Genomic DNA, 13,852 nt, shown 5'->3' with positions numbered 1-13,852 from the left:
GTTCAGAGATGAAAAAATTATAGTTTCTATATTTTTAGCAAGGGATTGAGAGCAGGAGCCTTCCACTTCTCACGTTATGAAAAAACACATGACTCTGCACAGGTGTTTGAATATAGGTGGGCCATGTGTTTGACTGGGAGGGGCTGGCTTAAAAGCTTTCCTTATATATATATATATATATATATATATATATATATATATATATATATATATATATATATATATATAGGGTGCCTTATCTTACACGAAATGGAATCTACTCGTTCCCACGTGAAAGCACCCCAGTAATTACTATTATAATAATTACGTAATTACTGTTATTATTATAATAATAATAACAGTAATTACTGATTATTACAATAATTTAATAATTATTGATTATTACAGTAATTTAATAAATATATAATTAGTGATTATAATTAATAATTACTGTTATTACAAATATTATTAATAACTAATATTTACTTTAAAATTATAAACACTGTTACTAGATTACTGATTATTACAGTAATTTAATAAATATATAATTAGTGAATATAATTAATAATTACTGTTATTATAAATATTGTTAATAAATAGACATTTACTTTAATTTTACTTTAAATTAAAATTATAAATATTGTTATTAATAAATACTATTAATAAATTAAGTAATGTTATATTAAAAATAATTAAAGAGGTTATTAAAAGTATTGTTAATGATTATTTAATAAAATATTATAATTACTATTACTAATAAATACTGTTAATTTAATTTAATTTTGGTAATTATTAATTTAATGAATATTGTTAAAAATCCTATTCATAAATTTAATATTTACTATTATATTAAAAATAACTAAATAATATTATTAAAACTATCATTAATGATTATTTAATTAAATACTATAATTACTTATTATTATTGATAAATGTTGTTAATAACGTTCTGACAACCGACGGTTCAACTGTCCAATTCGAACGGATGGCCCGTTCTAAGAACAAAAATTACAAGCAAAAAATTATGGAACCATTCTGGCCACCAGTTTTCAGGTCGACGGTTCGATCATCTGGTTTGAACAGATGATCCGTTATGACAACAAAAATTATAGGCAAAAAATTGAATTTGTGAGGTCCATTAAATAGTATCATACGTGTTATGTCATTCGAGCATGTGACTCATACGACCCAAAAACGGAACCGTTCTGGCCACTGGTTTTGGGTCGATGGTTCGATCATTTGGTTCAAACGGATGGCCCATTTTGACAACAAAAAATTATGGAACCATTCTGGCCACCGGTTTTTGGGTCGACGGTTCAACCGTTTGGTTCGAATGGATGACCCGTTTTGACAACAAAAAATTACAAACAAAAAATTACAGAACCATTATGGCCACCTGTTTTTGGGTTAACGGTTCGATCATCTAGTTCGAACGAATGACCCATTCTGACAACAAAAAATACAGGCAAAAAATTGAGTGTGTGAGGTCCATTAAGTAGTATCATACGTGTTATGCCATTCGAGTGTATGACTCATAACACCCGAAAAATGGAACCGTTATGGCCATCGATTTTCAGGCTGACGGTTCGACTGTCCGGTTCGAATGGATGACCCATTATGACAACAAAAATTAAAAAATAAAAAATGGCTAAAAACCATTGAATGGGTCAATGAGTTAACGGTTCGACCACTCAGGTCATTGGGTCGTTGACTGATTCAACGGTTTTTGGCCAGGGACCAGGATTGGGGTAAAACAGAACTAGTTGCCTGGACGATACCTAATTAAAAAAAAAATGGACGATCTGTTATGACAAAAAAAATTACAGGCAAAAAGTTGAGTGTTTGAGGTCCATTAAGCAGTACCATACGTGTTATGTCATTCGAGTGTGCGGCTCATACGACCTGAAGACGGAACCATTCTGGCCACCGGTTTTTGGGTTGACGGTTTGACTTTTGGTTCGAATGGATGGCGTCTAACAACAAAAATAAAAAAAAAACCATTGAACGGGTCAACGGTTTGACAGCCTGGGTCAATGGGTCGTTGACCGATTTAATGATTTTTAGCTAGGGGCCAAGATTAGGATAAAACGGAACCGGTTTCTTGAATGGTTCCCAATGAAAAAAAAAACAGCCAAAAATCATTGAATGGATCGACGATTCGACTACTTGAATCAATGGATCATTGATCGATTCAACGATTTTTTGCCAAAGACTGAATCAATAAGTCAACGATTCCATTCCGGTCCATGCAAAGCAGGATCCCTCCACTAATTTTACATTGAGCTAATTTGATAGCTTATGCTGTCCATAATGCTCTCCCTGAACGTAAGTCCATATTGCAGTATAGCACCTAACTAAGTGCTGAAGGTATGTCTATACTCCATACAAAGTTACAAACTAACGAGTCACGTGGATAGAGCCAGCTAAAGTTTGTTTTTTTCCTTTAGCTGCCCATGTTCCACAGCCGGTATGTCGCACTTAATTGAATATGCTCCCCACACCAATCTAGAGCGTACAAATACAAATAATTATTGTATTCCTTTCAAAGTATAAATACAAATATGTACAATATAAATATATATAAAATAATACAAAATACAAGATTTTGTATTCAACGTATTTATATTTATACTCCTTTCAAACTGAGTTTTAATTATATAATATTATAATGCATGAAATTGCAAATGAGAATGTTGTAAAATTTGATGCATTTTTGCTTTAATTTGATTTTATTCTATTTTACTTCAGTTTTTATTTTATTTCATCTACCATGTAAATCTAATATATATATATATAAAAGATATTTTCTAATCCGGGGTCCTCCAGACTTGGTTGTGCTCGGCCTTGACAGCTTGGACTTCAAGTTAAAGCCTTTAAACATGGCCAAAACTTAGGCTGGTATTGATGTCGGACCCATGTTCATTCACAATTCCACACCAATTAATGTTTTCAAAATTGAACCAAGTGCCTGCAATTATTAACATTGGATAAATTTCTGGTTCTCAAATATGATTTTCAGAAAAGAAATAAGAACAGGAAAAGAACGAGTTGACTCTAGCCAAAATTGATTGAATTGGGGTTGAATAATTGGTTATATATCTTCGTTACATATTCATATTTCTTGTGTCTCATGGTGGTGAGAAAACTTAAGCTGCCCACGTTTAACATTGGGCTCCCTACAGCTACAGGATAGTTCACAGAGACTCAAGTGTAACAGTACATTGTTCGATGGATGGCTGGTTAGGTGATAAGGTTCAAAGTATCGATATGATACGTTTCGTATTGGGTATATCGTATTGTATCTTTTGGGGTCTAAAACACTTGTTTATAGATGTTTCAGAATCCACTCATTTTTAATAAAAAAAATATTCAAATATCTTCCCAAAAACCAAATTAAAAAAAGGGTAAATTATAATAACCCCCTTGTACTATAGGGTTTGTGACAAAGACCCCCCTGTACTTTGTTTTGTGACAAAGACCCTTCTGTACTATGACCGTCAGACAAAGACCCACTTCTGTTAACTTTCCGTTGAAATCTGCTGTTGCAGTATTTTTTAATCCCCATATTTCCCTTCTAATAATTATTTGCACAATTAGGAAAAAATATTGTTCATCTTCTTCCCCAAATTCACGATACACGAATAGCAGTGGTGGAAGAAAAATCTGACTTTCTTTGATGAAAAATGTACAATGTCTAATCTTTGGCAATGCTTGTTAACAAAGATTGATGTCTCATCTTTCCAACAGTGAACTGTAGTGGCATCCGATTTCTGTTGGGCAGCGACAGAGGGACTTCGCTCCATCTTTGTATTGATCACAGGGCATCATCCAAATTCTCAATTCCCATGTCAGCTCTGACAACCCCAATCACAGGACATCATCCAAATCCTCAATTCCCATGTCAATCACTCCTTACTCTTTCTCTGAAAAGGAGTCACCCACGGTGGAGAATGACTTTGCCCACTTCCCCATCTCCAAATCAAAACCCACTATGGAGAATGGCTTTAGAATAGTAAAATACAGGTGCCCATTATGGAATACCCCTTCTTGGTGAGAATTCTCGCTAAGAATATGGCAAAAGCCCTTGAATCGGCTCCATGAATTGAAGGTTGAGTCGTAAACAAAAACAGAATTCGAAAAGGACCTAGAAGAGAGCACAACCATCTTGTATTCGTTTGACGACGAGGGGACGAGAGAGACCGATTTGAATGAGAAAGGGTGGGTTGGAAACTCGATGAGTCTCGAGTATCTAGATAGGGGATTTCAAACAAGAAAGATGAATCGGGGGGAGGAGCAGAGGAGGTTGTTGGAGGTGGAGAGAAGGCGGGATAATGCGCAGGACGAGGGTAGTTTGAGGGTGCGCCACATAGGTGGCTTAAAATCAAAGTGAATGAACTCGTGGTAAATTTTAGGGTTAGAAAATAGAAGAAAAGAGAAGCATGGATGAATTTGGGTTTTGTCTCCAACTCCGAGCTGAGAAGAATAGTGAACAGAGATAAAAAGATAGAGAAGAGCAAAGAAATTGAAGCGCTTACAAGTAGAACGGAGACTCAACAAGGTTTGAGAGGGAGGAAAGTTAGTATACGTTCAAGAAGCTCTTCCGACAACCTATTCCAGATTGTAGGCTTCATCTCTGGTTGACTCATCGAAGTCCGAGTGTTCTAGATTGTAGGCTTCATCTAAGTCACCCTCAGGTGAAGAATATGGTTTAGACTCATGCATCTTTTTGCGAGAGCATGAGGCTATAACCACCGGTTCCCGGGAAACCATTCACCAAGAGGCAGCGAGGATGACATGTTACCCGATGGAACGGTGGTGAAGATGACTTGGTGTTGTCGCGGGAGGAAGAAAGGGGAGGAGAGACAGGGAAAGGGGAAGAAGAGAGATCGGGGGAGAGGGAGAGAGAGAGAAATATAAAGGAATTTGAGGTAGAATGTTGTTCGGTGTATCGTGAATTTGGGGAAGAAGATGAACAATATTTTTCTCCTAATTGTACGAATAATTATTAGAAGAGTAATATGGAGATTAAAAAATATTGTAACAGCAGATTTCAATAGAAAGTTAATAGAAGGGGGTCTTTGTCTCACGGTCATAGTAAGAGGGGTCTTTGTTGTAAAACTAAGTATACAGACCCAGTACAGGGGGTCTTTGTAATTTACCCAAAAAAAAGCCATTTCTGCTTGTACCTAAGTACCAATAAGGCATATCGATACTTTGAACCCTTGGTGGGTGAACCATCGTGCCATGCAGGGAGAACCCAACATGGCCAAAATTTTCTCATCCTGCAGTTGCAGAAACTTGACTTTGTAATCAAAGAAAGAAATATGCAACATCAAACCCAGTTTTCCTCCAAGCAAACCATTTCTAGGCAAATGCAACGTATCTTCAAGCCTACCTGAAGCTATGGAGAGTTGGCCTTACCAGTGGTGAAGCCAGACAAGGGCACCTTCAAATAGGAAGTAGAAATAAACCAAGTATTAGTCAGACATGTTTTTAAGCTCATTGCAAGACTTGGCTTTTAAATAAGCATCACAAACCCAAGACCCAGTAGTTAGAGATCACTCAGCATTCAGCATCCCTCCAGAAAAAGGAGGCAACAGGATCAATCCCACAGAAATGCAGGCTCTCGCTGGTGGTCAGCGGGCCTCACGAGCAACCCCTGCTCTGTCCCCATCTGAGTCCCCTGCCTCGGGATAGCACAACTTTTCTGTTTGTGTTGTCATTGATCTTTATGCCTTCTCCCATAAAATTCTACAACTTCCCGGGCGCAAACAGAATAGCTAATGTACTGATCAAAAAAAGAATAGCCACTGCAAAGTACACTGGCACAGAAATAGTCCATAAATTCTCCTTGAATTCTTGCATTAAAGACATAAGCTCAGTGCTAATTACAGCGTTTAGTTCAACAGAAACAACGTCAATAAGCAAAGATTGCCCGGGAAAAAGAGAAAAAAGCAAGAAGAAGATGGTGGTTGGAGCAGAAACACAACTTTAAGTGAACTTGGATGGCCAGTACTATCATGTAGGCATTAGAACGACCTAAGATGGCTTGTAATATTTTGTGGAAACAAAGGGCATTTTCGTGACCACACCATCATAGGATTTCCCACGAATTAAAATCTTAACCTTGGTTCCTGCCTTATGTGACCCGGACTTCACATAGCCCATGGCAATGTTCTTCTTGAGGCATGGACTGAATCCTCCACTTGTCACCTCCCCAATTGCCTTACCTTCACTGTCCACAATCTCACTGTGGCTCCTCGGAGGTGGGCCTGAAGAGAAAAAACCAACACGTCGGATTGATGGGCCCTCTTCGAGTTGTTTGAGGATTGTCTCAGCACCCAAAAATCCACCTTCTGCTCTTCGTCTCTTTCCTATGGCCCATGTAAGTCCAGCCTCTACAGGGGTTATGTGCTGTTCCATGTCATTACCATATAAACAAAGCCCTGCTTCAAGACGGAGACTGTCACGTGCACCCAGCCCTGTCAACCTTACTTTCCCTTCGGATTTCTCTAAGATTGCCTTGGCAAGATCTACCGCATGCTCTGAAGGAACGGAAATTTCAAATCCATCCTCACCGGTATACCTGAAAAAGTATGCAAAGTTCTAGAGTGTCAGGCAATGATGACCCTGAAGAAATATTGTGAAGGGACATCAATTCAATTGGAGATAAAAGTTTCTAAACCATGATAATCCTAGGAACCACTGACAGTACATTTTTTATTTCAACAACTCCAGCTTGAAGTTCCATGAAGTTTGATTACAGAACTTCATATACTCTTGCCAGAAACTTCAGAAAGAAAATCAATAAACTCCATGATTTACCAAAATGGCATTTAATAGATGATTTTAAGCAACATTTGATGAATGGACGAAAAGACATGCCCTTATCTAATCCTGAAAACCTTTCCACTAGTGCAGTATAAATAACAATGACAGATTTTTCTATTTTTCAAAATTTTCTCTCATTTCCGGGTAATAACATACCCCAAGTCTAAGGGTTAATTTTCCCAATACAGGTGTGGCATCAAATACCCTCTTTTTGGGAGAATGGAAAACACAGTTCTACACTTCTACATCTGGAAATGTCCAAGATATCCATCATATCATATTTCTTAATGAATGATCCAACTTTCACCAACTGATCCATGTTACCCTGTTCAATGGAATTCAAAACAACTACAATCATCAGTTATGCATCAAGAGTAACTTGGTCACACAAATAATTTAATAAACTTTTGCCTCTACAGGTGTGCCTAGGAACACAAGATCCCATACTCTCCTAATCAACTGGAAAGGGGGGTTTCCTATAACTACACTATAAATCGCAAGTTAGCATATTTAGAAAGTATCCACTTGCTATACATATGCCAGAAAGTTGATCCTTTTTAATTAATAAATGAACACCAAAGAAAATTTGTGTAACTGATTTCCTCCCTTGGGGATGTAATGTTAACCAAGACCGAATCACTGATAAGGCTGACAATTAGTTATCCTTCCTCATGTGATTGTGTCATTATTTTTTGTATTTATCTTTTATCCTTTTGTAACAAACTTATCTTGTACATGATGTATATACACACATCAATACCAATGAAATACATAACTTCGCTCCAAGTATACATGTGACGCCATAGACACGTTATCAGAGATAAGACATGTCCTAACAATTGCAGTTGTGCGCTGTGAATTCAATCTTGAATTAGAGGCCTAAGATGAGGTCCAAAGGAGATTAAGACTAATTTATGTTTGTGCAATTTAATCTATTAATATGTTTCTTTCAGTTATTTCTCTTTAATTTCTTCTTCAGTCTACAATCAGTGTTTGGTATTAGCTAAGTTCCTCTACTTTGCCCATTGGCCAGTACAGAACTTGAATAAAAAAAGACCAGTACCCAATATTGGTCCTAGACTCCTAGCTATCTAGGTCTTGCCATTTTAAGTTCTGAACTATACAAACAACTTGTTCTTGGAAAATCATGGGCCTTTTACAGGGCTACATTTGTTTCGAACATTCTGGAGTTTAAACATAAGCATAATACTTCTTCCGGATCAAATTATCAAAAAAAAAAAATCCCTGGATTAATAAGAAAATGACTTTATTCATAAAGAATGCATATATAAGATTTACCCAAGTAATCAAAATTTTGAGAAGAACAAGGAAAGAGCAAATGAGGTTTTCATAAAGACAGACATGAATCATTTCCTTAACATTTTTGGTAATTCAGCAAGCAGCTGAACCCTACATCACGAGAAAGAAATTGTAGAGTGATGCACCACTGGAATCTCATATTGCTTGGTACAAAATCAATTTTGTTATCATTGCTACTGTTGGAAGAGGTTCAAATAGAGATAGAATGGTCTTGAAGGAGAAAACCATGGGCCTTACCTCCTCCCTGAACACACAAAATAATATGGACTCTACAGAGACACACAGAACTTGGCAGGAGACTATTTTTACAGAACATTTTGATGATGATCCAAGTTGAAGTTAGAAATATTAGTCAGTACTTAGGATCTTAGAGCAGGAATCATTATAAAAGACAAATTCAATAGGACCAAAAAAGTTTGATCAACGCTCCTTTGAAAATCTAGGGTTTTTAGGTATAGAAGGAACTTTCCCAGGACCTTTGGGGGAAATCTTACAGGTCTATTCAGGACAACTTGATGATGGGAATTCAATGACTGTGAATCTCTCATTGTTGCAATGTTTAAAATTGGTTTCTCCCTTGCATACAAGATATTACAGGTCTTTTCCCATAGAAGGAAGTTTCCCAGGACCTTTGGGGGAAATCTTACACGTCTATTCAGGACAACTTGATGATGGGAATTCATTGACTGTGAATCTCTCATTGTTGAATGTTTAAAATTGGTTTCTTCCTTGCCTACAAGATATTATACTGAAAGGCAAAATTGTAGATGGCCATTGGTTGGATGCTGTCACCCTCTGACAAATATCAGGCTCTCCCACACTTCATAAGAGGAGCTAGATCATTGGCTTCTAGATTGAACAACTCATTCAAATTGATTCCTAGATCAGCTAGTCCTTTGGCCTATGGACTATCAAGAGAATGGATTGGGGTGGCACATTTGTATTGAGGACTGTAACATGGACGCACAAGAGTCAGAGTCTGACACATCCACGATGTCTGTGGACTCATGGACAAATCTATGGAAAAGTATATACTATTAAAATAGTTCAAAAGTTTGAATTATGACATAATATACCTGCAAAAGGAGGTCAAAAATGTCATTTTTGTTCCATTTGATTTGAAAAATGGCATTCATCTTGTACATCAGCCGTTCATTTATGTCAAATAAACTAGGAGATAAAAAGGAAATGTTACATAGTGTCCCTCAAGAATCCCTGGAGTGTTGGACTCCAATGCATGTCAAAACAGACACATTGTCCATTTATGAGAGTTCATGCAACATTGATAGAGGAGCACAAGCTGAGGATAGTTTGTATCATCTCTATTTATGCCCATGTCTCAATGATGTGATCTGTAGAGTTCTCTGTGTCAACAACGGCAAGTAGAATTTTATTAGGATGTGGAATGACCCTTCACTTTAAAGTTGACTTACACAAAAAAGCATAAAAATTATTACCTTGTCAGTTGTTACAGTGATTTACAGAGGTTGACACGCTAAACACTTGTGCTCATCTGAATATTTAGCATTGCTACTTAGGCTCAGTTCAGGAAGACTACAAATCTCTCTCTCTCTCTCTCTCTCTCTCTCTCTCTATCTATCTATCTATCTATCTATATATATGTAGGTGCAAAACCTTGTATATTGTATTTCTAAGCCTTGTATTTGCACTATACATTCATTTTTGTCTTTGTATTCTTCCTAAACTAAGCCTTACCAACATAACACTGGCCTTAATGCTGGTTTGACACTTGGGAGGTAGTTTCAATCATGACACCCACAAACCTTTGAATACGTCACCAACTGATCAGCAATATCTATTATGCTTACATTAGGCAACCTATAGCCTGAAGAAATATAATTTTCTGTCTCCTCTCTTTCTCATAGAAAGCAAGCCAGATACATTCTTTCTTCTTCACCACACTAGACCACTCAAAAAGAGAAAGTAAAAGAAGTGCCATCTAAAACTTGATAAGCGCAATGCAATGCTCCTAAGGCTGTAAAAAAGCTAAGTTGAGCTGAGCTTTGCCTCGATCAGGTTGTCAACTCACAATGAGGCTTAGGTGGAAGATTGGCTCATCTATAGAATCTTTTTTTTCCCTCTCTGAGAAAGGGTAACAATTTCATTCAGGCAAAAGAGAAATCTTTTATAGTCAACAATTATAACACACACACACACACGCACACACATCCATGAATGTATGTATTTAAGTATGTATATCAACTTATATATATATCCTCATGTTCATTACGCTGACGAGGCTATGTACCAAAAAAAAAGCTGAAGAAGCTCAATTTGAGGTTTTGAATATGTGTTCAATGCACATGCACATTAGAAATTTTCAATATCAAATATATAAAAGATGATCAATATATATATGTGTTCTATGCATTTGTTTCAGGTCCCACCACAAACTAGCAGCAACACGGCAAGTGAGTGCAATACAGGCCTGCAAATCTATTTCTTTACTGGATGTTTTCAAACCCCTGTTTCCACGCAGCACAGGATTTACCATCACACCGAGCAGAAACCCCCTTCATTATCCAAATTCCAAACAACAGGATTACAAATATAAAAGGACAAAGGTGACAGTACAATTTTATGGGGAGTGACTAATCTGGATTTTGGCATCTTACAATCATGGCAATAGCACATAAAGAGGCTTCTTTGAGATTTGGTTCCAAATCTATTTTATGCTATATCTAGACGACATTGGCTCATGAATATACTTTCAATATTTATTATCTAGCATTAGTGAAGACACAAAATGGTGCATTCAAAAATCATAGCATATAAAACCATCATGTTCAGTTAATCTTGTGTTATCTGGAGAGGACCACTGAAGAGAAAAGAGGATCTAAAAATCCAATAGGACCCAGCACATGTGATTGGCTGATTGCAACATAATGAGGGTTCTCTATCAGATTGCAATGAGACCAAGCTGGTTAATTCCTTTTGACTCTTAACTCAAATTCTCAGCCCCTAAACTTAACCAACTAATCTTAGCTGGTGTTAAAATTAAAATCCTTGGCACAGTCAAACAAAAATCATACTACTAAACCCTAACCAGATAGTGACATAGATAAGGGTCTAATTCATCATCTTTTTCCTGAAATAGAATAAGCAAGTTCAAACATTTAATCATTTTTCTTCAAAATGCAAAAAGAGAAAAAACAAATAGCTAGTAGTTATAAGCACTAAAATTATAATCCTAGAAAGCAGGCACTAACTCAGAACAGAAAGGAACATGAGCTTTAGCTGCCTCACTATGTCTTAGTTAACAGTAATTTGTAAGATAACAAAAAGGAACCAAGGAAGCAACATACCCAGTTCTAGTAAGAAAGCAGTGCACCCCATTGATATCCAAAGTTCGGAATTCCCCAAAGTATATCTTACCCAAGTCATCTGTTGTCAAATGTTGTAGAACTGGTGCAGCAAGAGGACCCTATACCATAGCCAGACATAAAACTCTTACTGGTATATCACTATAAGGATATGAACTGACATAAAAGTGCTAATAAGTTGGTGTTTTTTTTTTTTTTTTTCCAAATGAGGAAGAAATAAAACCTCAGTTGAAAACAAGGGACTTTATTCCCTAAAAGAAATCAGTAAGACCAAAAAAATTATAAAAACAGTATTAACTACAATGCTTAACCTGCCAAAGAGGATTAAATAGCCTTCTTGTCTGTTAGGGTTGAAGAGACCATAAAAGATTCAAAAGGAGAGTTCCCAATACAAAATAGTAAGAAAAACAGTATGCAAAAAGAAATTCAAGATGATAATTATTTCAAAAAATAAGAGTAGCTCAAGAGAAAAAGAAATTGCCAAAATCACATCATTTCACCCAAAACAAAGTGATGCTAATTCCAAACCAATCAAGAAAACATCATAATTAAATAACTAATCATGAAAAACATGAAAGAAACTAAGACATATTTCAAATCTAGAAAAAATAAAAGATTCCTTAATTGAGGAGCCATACTTTGAATACCAACCCTAGTAGATAGAGAGTGAAGATATATAAGCTCAAAGTAACATCCATGTCACAAAAGAGAATTTAAGGCATAAAATAAATAAAACTATCATCATCATCATCTCCCTCAGAAGTGGGATTGGCGATACCTATCTCATTGCTTTATTTTCCTCTACCCAAGGCCATATTTTCTGTTAGAAAAAGAAAATCGATAATTCACCTGGAGAGCTAGAAGAGATCTCTCATCGTGGATGTGCCATGTGACATCCCCGCCCTTGGCCTTGAACGCCTTCATGTGCTCCTCAATATGTGCCAGGTCCTTATCCCTGCAACCCGCATTCACAACTAGGTATATGTGGTCATCCTTCACCTTAGTAATGACTGAATCATCAATTGCCCCTCCTTTCTCGTTCGTAAAGACAGTAAGCGTCCCAGAACCAGGAGCCAACCCAGCAACATCAGCAATTACAAGCTTCTCCAGAAACGGAACGCAGTCCTTACCCTTAAGGCTGAGGCCACACATGTGCGAGACATCAAAGATGCTACCATTCTCCCTACAATTCAGAGTTGAGTCCATGATCGAATCCTTGTATTGAATCGGCATGCTCCATCCGGCAAACGGAACCATCTTCCCGCCATTGGCGACATGGAAGTCATAAAGGACCGTCTTCTTGAGCTCAGCTTCGGAGGCAAAACATCGGCGTACCACAGCCTTCTTATCAGTCTGAGCGAGGCGGCGCGTGATGGACTGCCCAAGCTGCCATAGACCTCCTCTCATCTTATCGCGCAGTAAGATCTGATATATGGCAGAAAGAAAAGGATAAGAAAATATAACAGAGAAATGGATGGTGAACTGTAAATGAATTTCTATCCAACAAACCCGGAAAACTGAAAATGTAAGCAACCCAACCCAGTCCACCTCCTTAACTTCACTGGAAACAAACAAAAGAAATTGACGAATCAGAGGATGGTTGTATTAAACGACCGCAAACTCAGATCAACCAAAAATAATATCAAAAACCATGTCTGAGCAATCACAACTCACAAGTGTGTACGTGAAGCAAATGACAGGATATGCAATCAGAACGAAACTCAAGCAGAATCTCTTAACAAACCAAGAAATTTACTCAATTGTCTGACCCTTTTACCTTTTAGAGAGGGGCAGAGTATGGGAAAGAACATGGTGATCACAAAATTGATTGAGTAAAGTTGTTAGAACTATTAGGACTTAGGAACCAAAGCACCGACACAAACCAAGTAAAAAAAAAGTATGAGCTCTAGCTGTTCGAACGTCAATGAGCATCCCAAATGAGAAATGCAGATCGAAAAAAAGGGATAAACTTACAGAATACAGTGATTCCTCCTCTTCCTATTACGAGCGCGAGACAGAGGGATCAGTGGAAAAGCATGTCCTCCTCAGCACTGAGAATAGGAATAGAGTTGATGCAACCGTGAAACATAGAAAAAGAAAAAGAAAAAACACAAGGAAATGTTTTTTATATAATTGCATCGATAAGGTTAATAGTATAAAATTGAGATGTCGGAGGTGTCCAGTGGGTGGCGGAGAGTTCCTCAGCTACTTGTAGATCGAGACACGCTAGCCCCATCGCTGGTGAGTGGTGGGTGGTGGGTGGCCCTCTCTCTCTCTCTCTCTCTCTTCGCGACGGATCCAAGAGGAATGTTTGGGCGTAGAGTAGACTGTGGTTCCTGCCCTCCTGGTTCGAGAGAAGTGAGAGGGAGCCGCCCATC

The 13,852-nt window shown here is 37.3% G+C and overlaps 1 protein-coding gene and 1 pseudogene across 4 annotated transcripts; both read right to left on the bottom strand.

The window, feature by feature from the left end:
* Nucleotides 1-3,891: 3,891 nt before the first annotated feature.
* Nucleotides 3,892-5,653, bottom strand: LOC148878289 (F-box/kelch-repeat protein At5g43190-like; annotated as a pseudogene).
* Nucleotides 5,654-5,813: 160 nt separating this feature from the next.
* Nucleotides 5,814-13,563, bottom strand: LOC148878288 (aminomethyltransferase, mitochondrial). 4 transcript variants are annotated; one of them, XM_088952386.1, is made up of 5 exons: nt 13,252-13,563; nt 12,984-13,035; nt 12,324-12,899; nt 11,457-11,575; nt 5,814-6,565 (listed from the first exon to the last, which is right to left on the bottom strand). In XM_088952386.1, exons 3-5 carry the CDS (start codon nt 12,879-12,881, stop codon nt 6,019-6,021), a joined length of 1,224 nt encoding a protein of 407 aa, XP_088808512.1. In that variant the 5' UTR covers nt 12,882-12,899; nt 12,984-13,035; nt 13,252-13,563; the 3' UTR covers nt 5,814-6,018. The 4 variants fall into 4 exon arrangements, with proteins under 4 accessions (XP_088808512.1, XP_088808492.1, XP_088808504.1 ...); XM_088952366.1 differs by having other exon boundaries at nt 13,449-13,563; XM_088952378.1 differs by having other exon boundaries at nt 13,149-13,446.
* Between the last annotated feature and the right edge of the window lie 289 nt (nt 13,564-13,852).

This window comes from Nelumbo lutea, chromosome 1 (assembly GCF_056320005.1).
Source record: "Nelumbo lutea isolate HS-2025 chromosome 1, American lotus-T2T, whole genome shotgun sequence".
Classification (NCBI taxonomy): domain Eukaryota; kingdom Viridiplantae; phylum Streptophyta; class Magnoliopsida; order Proteales; family Nelumbonaceae; genus Nelumbo; species Nelumbo lutea.
This window is presented reverse-complemented; position numbering and strand designations above follow the sequence as displayed.

Excerpts from the sequence above, each read along its gene's own strand:
- LOC148878288 (XM_088952386.1), bottom strand. The coding sequence starts at position 12,881 with ATGAGAGGAGGTCTATGGCAGCTTGGGCAGTCCATCACGCGCCGCCTC. Across the intron at positions 11,576-12,323 it reads GATCTCTTCTAGCTCTCCAG|GGTCCTCTTGCTGCACCAGT; the intron begins GTGAATTATCGA and ends GCTATGGTATAG. Across the intron at positions 6,566-11,456 it reads TGCTTTCTTACTAGAACTGG|GTATACCGGTGAGGATGGAT; the intron begins GTATGTTGCTTC and ends ATACTTTTTCAG.